The sequence below is a fragment of the Colletotrichum abscissum genome, assembly GCF_030869225.1.
Source record: "Colletotrichum abscissum strain IMI 504890 chromosome Unknown Scaffold_25.1, whole genome shotgun sequence".
NCBI classification, from domain to species: domain Eukaryota; kingdom Fungi; phylum Ascomycota; class Sordariomycetes; order Glomerellales; family Glomerellaceae; genus Colletotrichum; species Colletotrichum abscissum.
Window position 1 is genome coordinate 623,510 of NW_026850154.1, and position 18,412 is coordinate 641,921.

At 54.4% G+C, this 18,412-nt stretch overlaps 8 protein-coding genes across 8 annotated transcripts; 4 read left to right on the plus strand and 4 right to left on the minus strand.

Moving 5' to 3' along the window:
* Positions 1-131: 131 nt before the first annotated feature.
* CABS01_10156 (capsule polysaccharide biosynthesis protein) lies at positions 132-1,235 on the plus strand (the record flags this gene model as incomplete). Its single annotated transcript, XM_060543512.1, has 3 exons — positions 132-691; positions 775-1,143; positions 1,211-1,235. 3 exons carry the CDS (start codon positions 132-134, stop codon positions 1,233-1,235), a joined length of 954 nt encoding a protein of 317 aa, XP_060399693.1.
* Positions 1,236-2,628: 1,393 nt separating this feature from the next.
* Positions 2,629-4,479, plus strand: CABS01_10157 (uncharacterized protein; the record flags this gene model as incomplete). Its single annotated transcript, XM_060543513.1, has 3 exons — positions 2,629-2,757; positions 2,817-2,951; positions 2,998-4,479. The coding sequence occupies 3 exons, from the start codon at positions 2,629-2,631 to the stop codon at positions 4,477-4,479; spliced, it is 1,746 nt and encodes a 581-aa protein (XP_060399694.1).
* A 250-nt stretch (positions 4,480-4,729) lies between these two features.
* On the minus strand, positions 4,730-6,637 carry CABS01_10158 (uncharacterized protein; the record flags this gene model as incomplete). The annotated part of the gene is made up of 5 exons (XM_060543514.1): positions 4,730-4,836; positions 4,882-5,243; positions 5,544-5,881; positions 6,050-6,390; positions 6,442-6,637. Coding segments are annotated over 5 exons (1,344 nt in total), but the record flags the coding sequence as incomplete, so codon positions are not given.
* A 12-nt stretch (positions 6,638-6,649) lies between these two features.
* On the minus strand, positions 6,650-8,425 carry CABS01_10159 (uncharacterized protein; the record flags this gene model as incomplete). The annotated part of the gene is made up of 5 exons (XM_060543515.1): positions 6,650-6,817; positions 6,884-7,229; positions 7,488-7,850; positions 7,919-8,287; positions 8,343-8,425. 5 exons carry the CDS (start codon positions 8,423-8,425, stop codon positions 6,650-6,652), a joined length of 1,329 nt encoding a protein of 442 aa, XP_060399696.1.
* A 2,255-nt stretch (positions 8,426-10,680) lies between these two features.
* CABS01_10160 (aminotransferase class I and II) lies at positions 10,681-12,361 on the plus strand (the record flags this gene model as incomplete). The annotated part of the gene is made up of 4 exons (XM_060543516.1): positions 10,681-10,797; positions 10,950-10,959; positions 11,039-11,089; positions 11,262-12,361. The coding sequence occupies 4 exons, from the start codon at positions 10,681-10,683 to the stop codon at positions 12,359-12,361; spliced, it is 1,278 nt and encodes a 425-aa protein (XP_060399697.1).
* Positions 12,362-12,710: 349 nt separating this feature from the next.
* Positions 12,711-13,852, minus strand: CABS01_10161 (uncharacterized protein; the record flags this gene model as incomplete). The annotated part of the gene is made up of 2 exons (XM_060543517.1): positions 12,711-13,625; positions 13,712-13,852. The coding sequence occupies 2 exons, from the start codon at positions 13,850-13,852 to the stop codon at positions 12,711-12,713; spliced, it is 1,056 nt and encodes a 351-aa protein (XP_060399698.1).
* Positions 13,853-14,417: 565 nt separating this feature from the next.
* CABS01_10162 (ribosomal L28 family protein) lies at positions 14,418-15,176 on the plus strand (the record flags this gene model as incomplete). Its single annotated transcript, XM_060543518.1, has 1 exon — positions 14,418-15,176. One exon carries the CDS (start codon positions 14,418-14,420, stop codon positions 15,174-15,176), a length of 759 nt encoding a protein of 252 aa, XP_060399699.1.
* Positions 15,177-15,467: 291 nt separating this feature from the next.
* Positions 15,468-17,966, minus strand: CABS01_10163 (tryptophan synthase; the record flags this gene model as incomplete). The annotated part of the gene is made up of 5 exons (XM_060543519.1): positions 15,468-17,163; positions 17,228-17,460; positions 17,523-17,593; positions 17,655-17,742; positions 17,919-17,966. 5 exons carry the CDS (start codon positions 17,964-17,966, stop codon positions 15,468-15,470), a joined length of 2,136 nt encoding a protein of 711 aa, XP_060399700.1.
* Between the last annotated feature and the right edge of the window lie 446 nt (positions 17,967-18,412).

Here is an 18,412-nt window from a genome sequence, read left to right on the forward strand (position 1 = left end):
GGACCCAGCGTTCACTTGTATCGGTATCCAAATGCACCCAGCATCGCTTCCACTTGGTGACAGCGTCGAACCCAACTACCTACTTTACCTGCCCATCATTCTCATAGCCGTATACTTAGATGACCAACATCATGCTTCAATATGCGATACCGCCAGCCTTCAAAGACAAATTGGAGGTCATTACTACTCACGACCAGCGATCGGACGACGAGATCTTTGGATCTCTACGCCGCCACGTACCTGTTGTAGGCGAGAAGAACGTATGGGCATACTGGGATGGCGGAATTGATCAACTACCATCGTGGTGTAGGCGCAACGTGATTGATTGGGTTCGCATCTGCGGTCCAAACTGGACTATCCGCGTTCTTGACAACGTCCCAGGATCGCCTAATCATGCCTTGGAGTTCGCACCAAAAGAGATGCTTCCCAAATGCTTTATCGAGGGTACCATGACTGGAAAGCATGTCGGGCAGCATTCATCTGACATGATCACTGGGGCCCTATTGTACACTTACGGCGGTGTCAAAATGGATGTTGGATGCATTCTTCTCCGTGACTTGGATCGTGGTTTGTGGTCTGTCTTGGAAGATCCTGAGTCACCATACGAGATCGCCGCGCCAATTCAATTTGCGCAGTATTTGGCAAATCATTTTCTCGCGTCGAGAAAAACCAACCCGTTTATCAAAAGATGGTAAGTGCACTTCTACTGCATGACGGTATATCAAGAAGCGGAATCAAATCTCTTGATCATATCTTGTATGCTGACCACGCCAGGCATGACCTTTTTATCCATCTTTGGGAAGACCGTGAGACTAGTGAGGGTATAAACTCTCATCCACTGTTAAGCCACGTGAAAGAAAACTTTTCCCTCTCTGAATCCAAGAGCAAGGGCTTCAAGTGGGACTTCAAGGTCTCTTTTGAGGAGCTCCTGGATTATGTCGCCCAGAATGCATGCTGGGCACGAGTATGCATGGTCGAGGGGAGCGACGACGATTCTTTCAATGCATCTGAGTACTGGATGTCGCATGTCCTCGCCATCGACGTGCTACAGGAGCACTGGGCTGCGAAGACTCTCATCGGCGGGGAGAACTTCGGGGAGCATCTCTATGAGTTGTTAGCGCTCGGTCTTGACACTGACCCAGAGTCAGAGTGTCACAAAGAGGCCTCCAAGTTAGTGTGGACACTGCTTTCTGAGACAAGCATGCAAAAGATATCCCGAGGGTCAGGCCTCGTAAACTCTCTACAACCTGGAAGTGTATGGGATGATAGACCAGGCGCAGATTGCCAACCAGGCACATTTGGAGGCTTGTTGCGATATGGTGCGATAAATTTCACTCAGAAAAGACAGAAGATTGCGGTGAGAACCCCAGAGAAAGCAAAGACGATCTTGCGAAAGGGGCTTCTTGAGTCTTGAAGCAGTTGTTTCTATAAGTAAAGAATGGCAATAGAATCGCTTGATTGGAGAGCCTAGTAAATTCGAAATACGTTGCACGACACACAATCTGGTAGCCACTGAATTCTAAAACAAAACCCACTGCGCCTTATCATAAGTTAAGCTGAGGCGCTGGGTACATGGGATCTTGATCTAATATAATGTCAACATTACTTAGAAGGCTACTATGGTTCCTCTCTTACTTACCCTTACTAGTAAGCGACCCGAGTCTTCGTTACAGTCTGTAAGATGCTCGGCAGGCAGTACCCATCAATTCCCCACTCAGAAACAGCGAAATAATTGACTACTCTGATAGTTCAACCCTATTTTCATGTGTTAGAGTTTCAAAAGTTCTTGACGATGCAGTGGCGAACTAATACGGGCATGGCTATAAGGCAAACAGATATTACCTAAAGGAGGCGAGAGGGGCCTATCAAGAGAAGCTTCTTGTGCAAGACTATTACCAATCCGTGAAGGATTTCAGAATCCCAAAGTTCCTATGCAGTGAGACAAGAAGCATAATCGCGGCGTCCACACACTTGCCACCCAAAAAATCGCTCATCAACAGCCTCAAGAGTTCCCCGCCTTTCAAACCTAATCAACTGACCCAACTACTCGGTCATGTCAGAGTTCCAATATCACGCACCTGCCTATCACCGTAAGTAGCCAAGCCTTCAATCACCTTCCAGAAGCAGACAGCTCGAGGAACTAGGTGCTCGGCGAGCTTCTTGGACCAAATTGACAGTTGCTGCGCACGCCTACGAAGCTTAGGCGGCTGGGGGTCGCCAAGACCGCCAAGGTCAGCTTGGTCCCTATCGTATGGAACCAAGCTCTGCTTATCATGTACTCTCATATTGGCCAAGCTTTTACGGTAGTATCGGTCAACCTTTGGTGCTTCCCTCCGCTCGGGTTCGATGGGCGAGATGTAAGGCCGCGTGCCTGGATTTCGCCAGCCTCCTCTAAAATCACGACTGCCATGGCATTCTCCACACCAACGTCTGCCATGCGGGGGACAAGAAAGGCCGTCTTATCAGTTGGTCTTGGATGATGACGAACTCAATTGAGGATGTCGAGTACTTATAGATCGAGTGGCTACTCTGCCTTGGGGAAGCTCGGAGCACTCCCAGTCTCATCGGCAAGTCTGTGTCAAGTAGTGGTACTCTTAGGCTGAGTCACTTTACAAAAAGACTGTCAACATGGTTCGCATCAACTCTGCAGCCCTTTTGGGCTCTGCCATTGTTGGTTTGGCCAGCGCAGCTGGCGCTGGTGCCAAGGCTGAGTATGCGTCCGGTGCCGTTCACCATCGCATCATGGGCATCAAGATGGTGAGTTGTGTCCCACAATCACCTCTCGTATTGATCAAAAGTTTCTAATAACATAATAGGCTCAATGGGAAGAGGAAGCTGCCGCCGGCCTCATGGACAGTGCCAAGTACCCCGAGCTTGGCTACACTCCTTGCGTTGACGGCTTCGCTGCCGCAGTCCCCGGAGACTTCAATAACACCTTCAGATGCAGAAATGTGAGTTTACCAAACTCCTCTCGAAGGCTCAACTAATACCCTTCAGATCGATCTGTACCACTTCTTGTCTCACGAGCAGCTTGGCAGCTGGGGCGGAAGAGGTTCATCTTCCTGGGGTTGGACTTCGGCAGACGGGAGAGAATTCGTCGCCATTGGCCAATACGACGGCACTGCCTTTGCCGAAATCAGCAAGGAGGGCAAGCTGGTATACTTGGGCCGTCTGCCTCAATACGATTCCATTGGATCCAACTGGAGAGAAATCCGAATCGTCGGTGACATCGCCGTCATTGGATCCGAGGCCATCAAGCACGGCGTCCAGTTCTTCGACATGAAGAAAATCCTCGACCTCGACCCCGCGAACCCAAAGAACTTCACCCAGGCCGAGCTCACCGGCCACTGGGACGAGCTCCCCGTCGGCCGCACCCACAACATCGTCGTCAACCAGGAGCTCAACTATGCTATCGCCTGCGGTTCCGTCGGTGGTAACGCGACGATTCGTGTAAGAGACAACCTTCCCTGCCGCGGCGGGTTGATCTTCCTAGACATCAGCGATCCCACCAACGTCACCAGCCCCGGATGCGCAGCCGGCGACGGCTACGTCCATGACGCCGAGTGCCTCGTCTACCGTGGCCCCGATACCCGTTACTACGGTAGAGACATCTGCTACGGTTACAACGAAGACACCTTGACCATCTACGATGTCACCGACAAGACTGGCAACGTCACCAACATCATCTCCATCAGCGACTACCCCGGCGCTCAATATGTCCACCAGGGTGTCGTCAACAACGAGACATGGCAGGAGTACATCTTCCTCGATGACGAGTTCGACGAGCGTGACGCCAAGGTTGGCCCGATGACTCAGGGCCTTCCCACCACCCACATCTTTGATATCCGCGACCTCGAAAAGCCCGTCTACACCGGCCACTACGCCGGCAAGACCCGCTCCATCGACCACAACCAGTACATCGTCGGCGGCTACCTCTACCAGTCCAACTACGGCAACGGCCTGAACGTCATCGATGTCAGCAGCGTCACCAAGGACCCCACCGGCGCCAGCATTTGTGAAGCAGGCTTCTTCGACATCTACCCCGAAGACGATGAGGAAGTCGGCGGTGGCAAGGTCCAGTTCGCTGGTTCTTGGTCGTCCTACGCTAACTTCAAGTCCGGCTTCATCTTTGTCCACACCATCGAGCGCGGCAGCTTCGTCGTCAAGATGACTTCCAAGGAGTGCCCCAAGGCGCCTGTGTGCAACGCCGATAACTGCCTTCGCGCTCTGCGGGCTTCATCCATTCCGGATCGCTTGGAGGAGTCTGTCGAGTTCTGCGGCAACTTCACTCAGCGACTGAACACTGAAGAGGAGCTGCTGCCAGAGTATGCCACCAGCGCTTGTGTCGAGAACAAGGATAAGAGCCCCGTTGAAAGGGTTAGCAGCGCTTGCGCTTGTATTCCTACCCCTGTTGTGCCTGAGTTACCCAGAACAACGACACGTCCTCCAGTACCGACAGTCCTGCCTCCTAAAGCTTGAGACAGTATTGTTTTAGAAACTTGAAGTAGTATTCAGTAATAGGGGGAAAACACACAGGAGCGCCGATGGCACTGCAGTCGATCAACCTCTGCTCATGCATCAATACTGTGACGAAACCAGACCCTGGAACATTGTTTGAATTGAGATCTCGCGGAATTAAAACATTTGACACTCCCAATATCTCCGTTTGAAGGATCGCCTCATCCTGTCCCTTGCGCATCATTTTTGCCACTTCCCAGTCCACAGATTATCAATGTTTGCGACGTATTCCCTCTGGCCATGGCTCATTGTATTCCGGGCAGATGCGATCCAACTGAGAGAAGCAATGTTCCAGATACCGATTGGGATACGGATTCCCATGCACACACTCATCGCTCTTCTTGCTCTTCTTGCTCTTCTTGCTCTTCTTGCTCTCCTTGCTCTTGGTTGGTCCATGCCACACAACGCCGATTTCTTCTGCACCTCTCCTTTCCTCATGAGTCAAGTCCTCCCCATTCAGCTTTTCTAACTCTTCCGTAATCCGATCAGTCCAGTATGACCTCAAAAACTGAGGGAACGATCCCTCATTGTTTGGCCCATTTCCCAGGTATCTGCCAGCTTCCCGACTGAATTCTGCAACCAATTTCTCGTGCAAATCAAGTAGAAAACCCTGGTCTTCGATGATCTCCGCATTATCCATCTCAGTCCAAGCTGTACCAAGCTTGGCTTGAGAAAATGTGCTGCAACAACTGTGAACGAGATCCAGTGCTTCAAATGTCAGGAACCTAATTGCCTCTACATAAGTTAAGAGTGTGAACTCCGGGCCGCAAGAACCGTAGTAACATGCTAACGGTTCAGCTTGACGTAAACTACCCCAAGTCTGGGCGAAGGCCTTCATCATCCACGCAAATGGACTACATCCTCTCGCCGAGCAAGGACATCGACAGCTGTCCGTAAGATTGCGGCGAGCCACAGTTGTTTTCAACGTTTCAAAGGCGACCTGTTCTTGGACTGTCCCTTGACGTCTTGGGAACCAATCACAGAATTTCTTGCCTAATAGATAGAAGACGTAGTGTGCGCCGCACACTCTATCATCAGCGGTCTTGTTAATAAGGCCCATGGGCGATCGCCAGAACACATCCCCTCCGTGCTCCTGAAGCCAACAAACAATGACTGGATTAAGGGGTTCCCAAAGACCGAAACCGATAAGATTTTGGCGGCAAAGCTGGGGAAATATTGATGGCCTGGGCATGAATCCATGACGATAGAACAACCGAGCCAGATTGACGGACCTGATTTGCCGGAATACCCAGTCTGACATAGAGTCTATAGCCCCGCCAGCCTCATCGCAGATTTGCAGCTGTTCTTGGGAACGTAAGATGCTTCCTTGTTTGTCACTTGTCGTCCTCTTTTCGCCATCTTCCTGCTTTGTAGACATATTTTTATTTGTCAAAGCATGGACTGGTCTCAGTAGACTTCGGATCTTTCCCAAGTGAAAGATATAGTGACGCCGAGCGAGCTCCGATGAACCCTCAAGTAATTGACTCAGACCTGGCGGATAACCGTCCCATTCCTGTATTGGAAGCGTCCGAGTGAGATTGTAAGTGGCATTCAGGAGATATTTCGCGCATAAATAGCAAGAACACTCTCTGCACCTTACATGTTCTCTGCCGTTTACGCAGTGCCGTGAGCTAAGCGCCATGGCCATATCAAGTGCGTTGGCACCTGTCCTATCTCGCTGTTTCAGAATGCTAAAATCTGCAACTTCCAAGAGCCTTCCGAGAATCTCCGGCTTCGTTGATGCGAGATGAAGTGGGCTTCGCTTGTATAAATCAAGTTCAGCTATGGAATCAGGGAAACGCCTTAAAATACGATCTACTTCATCCGAATCATTATTGATAATCGCCATGCTCAAGGGGCCGCATGCAAAAGCTACTTCTCAATTAGTCAGGTGAATGTAGTAAGTTCTGAGAATGGCCGCACCTGTCGCAACCTCAGGGACCATTCCGAAAAATAGTAGGCCACGAGATGCCTCAAAAGCGAAGTCGGGGACGAAAAGGCGATCTGAAGTCTGTTTCAACGTGGCCGGCTGACCTTCAAGGTTGGCCCGTGATAGGGCCGCGACGGCGTCCAAAGCCCACTCATCATTTTGATACGTCAAGCAATGTAAGGGCGAGAACCCTGCGGCAGGTCAGCGATTTGGCAATTCTGTATACGTGACCAAGTAATGAGGCTTGCCGCTTATGTCGTATGAAAAGGCTGGAACGTCATACGAGAGCAGAACTGGGACGATCTTGGCAACCGTGTTCAGCTCCTTGGACGATCTTCGGAATTTCGATTCCAAAAAATGAGGTTTGTGCTGTTAGATGACCATTTAGTCGCGGACTATGGGTTTGGGGTGGGAAGACCTCACCAAAGTCCTCACCCAATATTGCACTGAAGCAGCAGCATGGTGCATCAAGGTCCTGTTTCGGCCGTCTACAACAGTAGGGTAAGTTCGTCTTTCTTCAAGAAGTTTTGCCAGCTTCCTTAGACAAGCGATGATAAAACGTTCCCCATTCCGCACATCCCGCACAGGATAGCTTCTCCGCATCAAGCTGATCAAGCGGAAAGCGGGATCCGAGTTGACGTCAGCAGTCGGATAGTAAGTAAAGCCGGGACTGATGCTGCCGCCCCCAGCTCCCCACGTCAAAGCAAACGAAATTTCAATGACTGATTTCAGAAGACGAGAGACACCGGTGTACTTTAAGCTTGCCTTGAGTCGTTGCTTCCTCGGCGTTTTTGAAAGTGGGCAGCTTGGCCAATGGCCTTGGGATTCCCACTCGCCGGACAAGTGCGTGTAGCCTCGCTGCATCTGCACTTGCATGAATGATCGTGTGGGACTCGGGCAGATACATAATCTACCAACTTCCAATCCAGTCTGCAAGTTTTGGGATGGATCTGATGAAGTTCTTTCCCGATGTCTTTTCGATAGTTGTGAAGCATTGCCTGGGTTGCAGCGCTTTCTTGACAATTTTATGTCATCGCACAAACTCTTGAGTACCGCCGGCTTGGAGGCCGCTCTGAGAGCTAATGCTCGTAGAAAACTGTTCTCTTCTCCCAGAAGCTGTACTTTGTGGTCGATTGTCTTGAGATGCTCTACAATCGAGTTGTGTGAATGCTGAAGGTCATATCGGACACGCCGGCTGCTCTCGTGAACCTCGATTTCAATAGCTCCGGAATGAGCCACGATGAGTTGCCTTGTCTGATCCACACTGCTTTGTAGATCTGGTAGCTTGTCATGGATGCCAGCTATAGGCGTAGCAAATGCTGCTACTTCTGACCGGACTAGGAGCATTTCGGAAGCTTGGTCGCGAGAACTCGACTCGATAGCTGCCAGCAGAGCTGTGTTCCTGTTCGAGGTTTCCCTACTACCGTGTCAGAAATCGTGGGAAGCGAAAGGAAGTCCATGTCAACGTACAGTCCTAAGCTACCCTGTATCAACTGCAGAGCACCATGAGCCTTTTGCAGCTGCAGCTCAAGGTCTCGGAGTTTGGGTCGATGGAACGCAAAAGTCACTTTCTTCTTCTTGTTCTCCAGCCGGTTTGTCCAGCTGCTGCCAGCGTGATCAGAAAGCTCAATGCATAGAGCTTCGAGGGCACGGAGATCCTCCTCGCAGCTTCGTATATTCTGATCTACTGCAGCAGCGACTGCAGGACTTTGGCCTTGTAGACCAGCCAACACCGTTTTTATTGCATGGAGTGTGGCCCCCAGATTGGCATTCTGGTTCTTAACGTTTCGTAATTCTTCGTCACGGCCCTCGAAGGCGTCCATCCCCCAGATTGGCATTCTGGTTCTTAACGTTTCGTAATTCTTCGTCACGGCCCTCGAAGGCGTCCATGTACTTGACGATGCCACCGGTGATCTGCAAGCCTAGAGATAGCAGGCCGGCAGCCGAGGCTGCCAGGCCTACGCTCTCGGCCGCCATATTTGGTCAGAGCTGCAAGCGATGGTGGAAGATGCTTTCGCTTGCTCTCAAGGAAATCGGTAAGCTGTTGACGAAAGGCCTTGATCAATATTGCTTTTCCCTTCTGCGAAGAAAACTGCGATGAGGGAATCAGGCTACCTGCTGACGCTGGGTGGTGTTTTGTGGAGGTGTCAAGATCAGGCTGGCATGCAGTTTTCTCGGGAGGGCTTGAAATCATGAGGCTTACCTTTGGAGAAAACCTTTCTCATTCGCTGTATCAGAGGCTTCGTGATTGGATGTTGTACACGTGCAGCTCGGAACCTCCTTAAGTAATGCGTGTTGGCCCATCCTCGGTTTCTTTGGAAATTGTTAGATAGGTCGTTTGGTGGTTTGAAGCCGCCATGCGATGGGTCATTCTAGCATAAAACACCTGCATCACGGGGCCACTAGGTGATCTTGAACATCAGTTCTGAATAATATCTTAGAGGAACGTAGAAGGCGTACCTGAAGTGGTTCAGGAGAACCACACGGGTATGCACTAATACCGCCATCTACTTTTGCTGTGCCAAGCGAGTCCAATGAGACAGTTACCATACACGAAAAACACGAAATTACTCATCCTACCGAATAGAATCAGGCTAGGATTTTGTGTGGTTGATAAAGTGTATTAGAGAACGATGATGGCCTAGACGGATCATTTCGGACTTCGCTCTCCGTGCAATTCGAGTCCACAGGGCCTCAACTCTCGCGCTACACGTAACGAGCGGCTTTTGAGCTTGGAAATGTGAGTAGATGACTCAGCTTCTCCCGTGTCGCCAAGGCTCTGGCATTGAGTTGAATTGAAGGATAGAATCGAGACTTGGGATCAAAGGAGAAGCCACGAGGTCGGATGAAGGGAGTAATGAGGCTCCTCAGGTTCGTGGCGATCTTGCATGATCTTGACTGCAAGCGAAGTAGAAAGCCAATTTGACAAGCACGGGCCTTGATGCAGCCACGAACCATCATCCCAGGGGCCGTTCGTCCGCAGCAGAGATGCATTGGACGGTTCCCTTAGTCCGGGAAAAAGACGGAAAGTCACAGATGGCATCCCTTGCAGAAGTCAATGGAAGGGTGCTTTGACAGCTCTAGCAGTTGATGGCGATGCTTGCTTCTTCAGAACTTAGGAAGTGATAGCATTACGATGTCGCTTAGTGCGATGAGCGAAGGCCGAAAAGGGGAATTCTAACCGCCTAAACTTAAGAACACTGCATCAGACACGTGCTAGGCGAGATCGTTTCCAGCAGTGTCAAAGGCTCAAAAGAGGCAGGAAGAATGGAAGCATGAGCGAAAAAGAAACAACAAACCCCAAGACAGGTGAAACTCCTTTGAAGCGAGCGAATAGAAGTAGCTAGCGCGCATCAGCCAGCAAAAGAGGAAGACCAAAAGGTAAAAAGAGAGACACACCGCCCGAGACAGACAGTTGACCCTTGGAATGACGAAGCAGAAGCTCCTGCTTGAGTCGAGCGGTAGAAGAAGTGAGCTGAGAACGGTCAACCGCGGCGACATCCGAAGCCGGAAGGACCAGGGACGGGTTCAGTTGCTACGTAAGTTGCGCGCTGCATGCGCTCCAGTCAAAAACAAGCGGGCCGGGGAAGGGACATCGACGCATCGTGGGCGTCAAGGGCGTGGAAGGCGCGTCGGGATTCCTCCCCTGTGGCGGGTAGCGGCGATACAGTAAATCCGCTCCCCCGCGATTGCACGATGCGAGTGGGTCCTCTCATGACTCGGTCCACTTACGATGCTCCTCTTCTCCTTCTCCAGGTCCGGAGTCGCACCGCACCGGGGGGCCACACCCCCTTCGCTGCTCAGTGCGGACTTACCTGGGAGCAGTTCTGGGATGTGACTGGATTGAATTCAGGGCTGGTCGCCAAGCGCCCCAGCACATGAATGCCCCCAGATGGCAGAAACGGCGGGCAAGGCGCACCTGGTACAGTCACAAGTCAGCCCATTCCTTGGTTAGACCACCCCGTCTGCAGCAGCCAACAGCCAGCAGCCAGCAAGCAGCAGCTCTTTCCCGTCGGCACTTCGCTGTCTCGGAATCTTTGGAGACGGCACCTTAAGTTATTGCGGATTGTCCTTACCTCACTGGGATCCTTTTTTTTTTTCTGCCGGCCAACAGCGAAAGCTACGTCTTTTCTCCTTCTCTTCCTTCCCCTCTCGACCTCATCTCTCTTCTTCCTTTTCTTCCTCCATTCACATCTTTTTTCTCCCATCCCCGAAAGAGAAAGACAATCAAGATGCTGTCCTCCACCAGAATCGCAACCCGGCAAGCTGCCGCCCGCCGCATGGGCGCTCTGCCCGTCACGGCCGCCAGAGCCGGTTCTACCTGGGCCAACGTCCCTCAAGGTCCTCCTGTATGTCTCAAACACTCCAGATGCCAATTGAATGCGCCACGAATGCTAACGAAGACTGCAGGATGTAAGTGCTTGATGCGCCGATTGACAGAATCCCGACAATCACCACAACGAACTGTTTTGCTAACTGGCCACTTTTTCGCAATGGACAGGCCATTCTCGGTATGACGCACCTCCTGGGGTGGAGCTCCCTCGAGCTTCGCCGGTTGACTCAACTCCATGACTGACAAGAGACGAACAGGCATCACGGAAGCCTTCAAGGCCGACAAGTTTGAGCAGAAGATCAACCTCGGTACGCAAAGCCCCCCGCCAAGCCACTTTGACAACCACAACCACCACCCTAGCTAGAGAGCTGTCACAAGCTTGCTAGCTACAACGCTAGCCGGCCGTCAGCTGTCAACTACAAGCACACAACGTCTATCATCACCGCAATGAACATGCCCATTGACGCAGACAAACAACAGGTGTCGGTGCCTACCGCGACGACCAGGGCAAGCCCTACGTCCTCCCCTCCGTTCGCGCCGCCGAGGAGAAGGTCATCGCCGCCAAGCTGAACAAGGAGTACGCCGGCATCACCGGTGTCCCCGAGTTCACCAAGTCCGCCGCCGTCCTCGCCTACGGCGCCGACTCTTCGGCCCTCGACCGCCTCGCCATCACCCAGTCCATCTCCGGCACCGGTGCCCTGCGCATTGGAGGCGCCTTCCTCGCCCGCTTCTTCCCCGGCGCTAAGAACATCTACATCCCCACCCCCTCATGGGCCAACCACGGCGCCGTCTTCAACGACTCTGGCCTCACCGTCAACAAGTACCGCTACTACGACCCCAAGACCATCGGCCTCGACTTTGAGGGCATGGTCGCCGACATCAAGGCCGCCCCCAAGGGCTCCATCTTCCTCTTCCACGCCTGCGCCCACAACCCCACCGGTGTCGACCCTACCCCCGAGCAGTGGCGCGAGATCTCCGACGTCGTCAAGGCCCAGGGCCACTACTCCTTCTTCGACATGGCCTACCAGGGCTTCGCCTCGGGTAACACCGACACCGACGCCTTCGCCGTCCGCCACTTCGTCAAGGAGGGCCACAACATCTGCCTCGCCCAGTCCTTCGCCAAGAACATGGGTCTCTACGGCGAGCGTGTCGGTGCCTTCTCCATCGTCGCAAAGGACGCCGAGGAGCGCAAGCGCATCGACTCCCAGGTCAAGATTCTTGTCCGCCCTCTGTACTCCAACCCTCCCGTCCACGGCGCCCGCATCGCCTCCACCATCCTCAACGACGCCGCCCTGAACCAGCAGTGGCTCGGTGAGGTCAAGGGCATGGCTGACCGCATCATCACCATGCGCGCTCTCCTCAAGGAGAACCTCGAGAAGCTTGGCTCCGCCCACGACTGGTCCCACATCACCAGCCAGATCGGCATGTTCGCCTACACTGGCCTGACCAAGGACCAGATGGACGCCCTCGCCAACGACCACTCCGTCTACGCCACCAAGGACGGCCGTATCTCCGTCGCCGGTATCACCAGCGGCAACGTCGGCCGCCTCGCCGAGTCCATCTACAAGGTCAAGGGTTAAATCTTGCCATTGTGAATATTTTTGCGATTTGTCCCAACGCGAGTCTCAGTCTAGAGGTGCTCTGAGCCAGCTTGCATTTCTCCAAGAGATATCACGAGGTTCTGTTGAAAGGGTAGTTGGTTTTCTAAAAAGGGGGGTTTTGTACAACCAAAGAGGGAGAGGTCTTCTCTTTTGCGCAGCCAAGGTTAGAATGGCCGGTGGACATAGAACGTTTGGCACCCCTTGGTAGACCACACATGCATTCCAGCTGTGTACAATATAGCGACACGTCTTTCAATGTAAACATGTCCAATCGCTTGCTTGCTTGCCATGAATTCAAACTTGGCACCCATCGGCACATGATACTTCATCACGCCCTATCCAACCTGGCCAAATCCCGACTCGCATCCTCCAACTCCCTCTCCATCTGCCTCTTCTTCCTCGCCATCTCCTTCATCGTCCTCGCCTTCCCCTCCTCCCCCTCAACCCCGACCCCGTACCCCTCCAACTCAGCCCGGAGCGTCATCAAGGTCCCCTCAAGCCTCATCCTCGCATCCCGCAAATGCGCAGAATAATTCGTCAGCGCAGCCACCATCTCGGGCGAGTACACCTCCCTCCTAACCCCCTCCCTCGCAGCCACGGCATCCGCCTCGGCCCTCTGCGCCTCCAGCCCCGTCTCGGCGGCGCGAAACTCGAGACTCCGCGCCACGACGCCGTGTTTGGCCTCGAGGCTTCTAACCAGGAGCGTCAGCGCCGCGGCGTGCTCGTCTAGGCATTGGGTTAGGGTATCTGCCGCGCGGAGGCGTTCTCGGGCGAGTGCGAGTTTTGACTGGGACACGTCGGAGGCGAGTTTGTGGTAGCTTGTTTGCAGGCCGGGGACGGCGCGGTGGAGGAAGGAAGGGTTCGTTGTCGGGTTGGCGATGCGAGCTAGGGAGACGGCCGAGGTGTGGAGGGTTGAGGAGATGAGGTCGCCGAGTTGGGGGAGGAGGGATTGGAAGTCTGTGAAGGGCGGGTTGGCGAGGAGGATTGTGGCGGATTCGGGGGATAGGGGCTCAGGGGAGGTTAGGAGGGGTGGGAGGAGGAGGAGGAGGTCGAGGAGGGGTTCGGGGAGGGGTTGTTGTTGTGCTGTGCCGTTGCCGCTGGAGGATGGTTGTGGTTGTGAGGACGTGTTCGTGCGGGAGAATGTTCGAGGTGGTGCGGGTTTTGGTTCGGGCGGTGCGGTGGTTGAGATTGCGCTTATGAGAAGGTGTTCTTTTGCGGCTGTGAATCTGTGGTCTGCGAGCTCCTGGAGGTTTGAAGGTTAGCTCAGGGCCGAGTTCAGTCCTGGTACAGGGCTGGGAGTCTGGGCATCATAGCCGAGAGAAGACAAACATTTTGTATCGCATCGTGCTCCTTGGTCGCCGGCTTTCTTGTGGAACCATCTGGGTTGAGGATTGCCGTTGTGAGGGTATGATGCAGCGCCGCGAATTCAGGGTTGTTTTGCAGGACCGAGGCCTCGACTGGCGGTAACATCGTGGGCGTTGCCTTTTGCGTCGTCAGCAGGGTTGACGCTTTTGACAGGGTTCCTTGGGAGCTTTAATTCAGTAGCTGTGGCTGAGTAGAACAGGCGGTCTGTATAAGGTAGAGTCTGTCTGCTCGGTGGCATGTCACGGCGCAAGTTGATCGTCGAGCTACCCAACTTTCCCTTCTGTCTCGGTGAGTCGGTGTGGAGGGGTCAACCGAAAGGCACTCAGGATCAGACCACGGACCCCTGTCACGAAAGCAGCGCGCAGTCACCTGACGCAGCTCAATTGACTTCACCAACAAAGCCCCCACTCTTCAACGAATCCCCCAATCAAACCTATCAATCCCCGGAGAGCGGAACATCCACCGCCCGATATCGAAGCTCCGATCTCTGACCATTGGCCCAAAAAATCATCCCCAAGCTCTCACGACAATCGACCTCAACGGTGCGCCGACGACCAACGACGAACGAACGCCGCGGCGCGCATCTACCCGTCCGCATCCCTCCGACCGCCTCTACATACCCCCGAACCCACGAACCTCGCACATACTTAGACACGGCTCGAAGCCCAAGATGAGCTTCACAACCCTTCGGCCTCGGCCCTCCCTCCTCACCTCCCTCCAAAACCTCACCATCACGCCCGCCACCGCCGCAACCCGCGCCTTCTCAACCTCCACCCCCCTCGCCACAAAAACAATCTCCCTCCAAAAGATCCCGACCTCCGCCGTACCCCCCTACCCCCACGGCCCCCGCCTCCTCTACAAACAATCAAACCACGGCCTCTACGGCACCTCCCGCATCCGCCACGGCCACAACGTCTCCCCGAAACACCACCAAGTCACCCCCCGCACCTGGCGCCCCAACGTCCACCGCAAGCGCCTCTGGTCCGAGTCCCTGGGCGCCTGGGTCCGCACCCGCCTCACCACCCGCGTCCTGCGCACAATCCGCAAGGAGGGCGGCATCGACGCCTACGTGACAAAGACAAAGGCCGCGCGCGTCAAGGAGCTGGGACCGGGGGGATGGAAGCTGAGGTGGCTTGTTACGCAGACGGCTACCTTCCGGGAGAGGTACGTCGCTGAGAGGGAGAAGCTCGGCGTCGAGGGGGAGATGAGGGAGGATCAGACGGATTTGGTCACCGTCATGGTCGATGCTGCTACGCCGGGGCCCCTGAGCGCTGTCAGCAGGGGGATTCTCGAGAAGAGAGCTGCGCAGATGATTTTGGAGGAGTTTACGCTGGGCGAGGAGGCCGAGTTTGGGGCTGAGGATGGCGAGGGGTACGAGGACGTTCATGTGCCTGGTATCGGAGAGCCTGTCACTGAGCAGAGGATATGATTTTTGAGTTGGGTGATGGTCACTTGTTAGAGGAAGAGAGAGTGTATGTTTCGGGAGAGAAAAAAAAGTCATTGTATCATATGTACAAAATTCTCATGTCATCGAAATACTTTTTAGAGGATCTCAAGTCTAGAAGATGAGCCCCTTTTTCTTGTTCGTGTCTACAAAAACCGCTTTCCATATTTTGAAACCACAAGCCGTGAAAAGTGCAAGTTTCGCCTCATACGCCCTGCAATGTGTGATATGCCATTCGTAAATTCCGTTCCGCCCCTTAATCGTTGCTCCCCATGTCTAGAAGCGCAGGTCCCAGCCAATCTTGGGGCCCAACTTGGGCAGCTCGTCGGCGACGCTCTGCACGTCCTTGTCACCACGGCCACTCAGGCAGATGACGATATCCTCGCCCTTCTTCATCGTCTTGGCGAGCTCAATGGCACCGTAGATGCCGTGCGCTGACTCCAGCGCGGGGATGATACCCTCCAGCTGACTCATGAGACGGAAACCAATGAAGGCCTCGGCGTCGGTGGCGGCGACGTACTTGGCGCGCTCGCTGTCCTTCCAGGAGCTGAGCTCAGGGCCGACACCGGGGTAATCCAGACCGGCGGAGATGGAGTGCGTCTCGGCGACCTGGCCGTGCTTGTCCTGGAGAATGTAGGTCTTGACGCCGTGCAGGACACCCTTGCTGCCGCCGGAAAGGGTGGCACTGTGACGGGCAGTGTCGATACCGTCGCCACCGGCCTCAACACCGAGGAGTTTGACGCTGGGGTCGTTGGCAAAGGGGTAGAACATGCCGACGGCGTTGCTACCACCGCCAACGCAGGCGACGACGGCATCGGGCAGCTTGCCTCTCTTCTCGAGCATCTGCGCCTTGGTCTCGTTACCAATGACCGACTGGAAGGTACGGACGATGGTGGGGAAGGGATGCGGGCCAATGGCGGAACCGATGATGTAGTGAGTGGTGTCGAGCTCGACAACCCAGGCGCGCATGGCCTCGTTGACGGCGTCACGGAGGGTCTTACTTCCAGCCTCGACGGCGACAACCTTGGCGCCGAGGAGCTTCATGCGGAAGACGTTAAGGGCCTGGCGGCGGACGTCTTCGGCACCCATGTAGACTGTGCATTCCATGCCGAACTTGGCGCAGACGGTGGCCGTAGCAACACCGTGCTGGCCGGCACCGGTCTCGGCGATGATCTTGGTCTTGCCGAGGCGCTTGGCGAGGAGCAGCTGGCCAAGGGCGTTGTTGATCTTGTGAGAACCGGTGTGGTTGAGATCCTCACGCTTCAGCCAGATGTTGGCACCGCCGGCGTGCTCGGTAAGGCGCTCGGCAAGGTGGAGGTGGCCGGGGCGACCCATGTACTCATAGTAGGAGCGGTACTCCTCCCAGAAGGAAGGGTCGTCCTTGATCTTGTTGAAGCCCTCCTCGAGCTCAGACAGGCAGTCCATGAGAGACTCGGGGACGTACTGGCCGCCGAAATCGCCAAAGCGGTCAGGGATCTTGCCGTGCATAGCAGCGAGCTCGGCAACAAGCTCACTGTCCTGGTCGGCGGTGATGCGGTCGTCGACGGTAGGCTCTTCGGTGGGCTGCTTGGCGGCGGCCATGGCCTCGACCATGCCAACCTCGCGGGTAGTCTCATCAGAGTCGCGGCCGCAGAGGTAAGAGCAATACTTTGCAACGTCATTGTAGAGCTCGCCGGGGGCAGCCTTTTGGAGGGTGGTGATGATCTGGGAGCCGACGACAACACCGTCGGCAAGCTGGGCGACACTGAGGAAGTGGTCTCGGGTGCTGACACCGAAACCGACGGCAGCAGGCTTGTTGCCGCTGTACTTCTTGACGCGGGCAACAAGGTCGGGGAGGTTGGCGTTCATGGAGCCAAGGGCACCGGTGACACCCTGGCGAGAGACGACGTAGATAAAGGAGTCGGCCAGCTTGCAAAGGATCTTCATGCGGGCATCTGAGGTTGCGGGAGCAATCAGGGGAACGTATGAGAGTCTGTTTGTTTTCAGTTCGTCAGTACGGGATGACCGAGGTGACTAGAGGCGGTGTGTGAACGTACCCTCCCTTGGTGCAAAGCTTGCGGAAAGAGATGGCCTCCTCAGGAGGCAAATCGACAACAATGAAGCCGTTGACGCCCGATGTCTTGCAGTCGTTCAGGAGTCTCTCTTCGCCATAGCTGAGAAGGGGGTTGTAGTATCCCATCAACATCACAGGCGCCTTCAGGCCCTGGTCGCGAGCGTCCTTGACCATCTTGAGTGTTGACTCGATCGTGACGCCATGTTGCAGAGCCACCTGTTTTCCCTCGTCAGTATTCACCATACACCCAATTGGTTCCCATTATGGCCACTACTCACAGTGTTTGATGTCTGGATAGTCGGGCCGTCGGCAATTGGGTCGGTAAAGGGGGCACCGAGTTCGATCACATCTGTTGAGAGTGTCAGTGAGGTGTTCCTTTACCAGTGCACAAAGTTCTTGGAGGGACTTACCAGCGCCACCCTTCTCCATAGCCAGCAGAACATTAGGAGTGTCCTCAGGCGTGGGGTAACCAGCAGTGACGTAGGTAACGAGCGCAGACTATTTCATAACAATGTCAGACCAGTCCAATTGATCATCTATCCCGTCGTTGCTGCGAGATCTTGGCGGTGCCGGAAAACCATCGTCGTTGGGAGCGGTCGGCGGCGCGGCGGGGTGAAGAGCCCCGCGATCGCAACAGGGGCAGCACAGCAACATGGGAGGGGCAAAAGACTCACCCTTCCTTGGGCCTTGCAGCGCGCAAACGTTTGGCGAATGCCTTCCATATTGTGCAGTGGTATAGAGAGTAGAAGGAAACAACAAAGTCAATTGGTAGGGGGTATATGGGTAAAAGAACAACTTTTGACTCGCTGGGGTTTTTTGGTATCACAAGAAAAAACTTGAGATGTGAGAAAGGTTGAAGGTGGTAGTAAGTTTTAAGTAGGGGCGAAGGGGAAGAAATTCAACTGGGAAAAAAGGTACTTAATGATCTCAGACGTGGGGGAGGAGCAATGGAATGACTCTTGGGGCGGGCGCCGGTTTCCCTTGGACAACTTGCGGTCGGAGCAGCAGCGGCCACTGCCCAAGGGGCGGGACGGTGTGAAAAAGGAACCTCCCAACGGGACGGGAGCTCCGACGTGCCCTGTGTCCACCCGATTCAGCTGCTTGTAGCTGTGTTCAGCACCTCTCCCGTGCCTAAAAGCCCCGTATCTATACCATGGAAGTGGGCAGA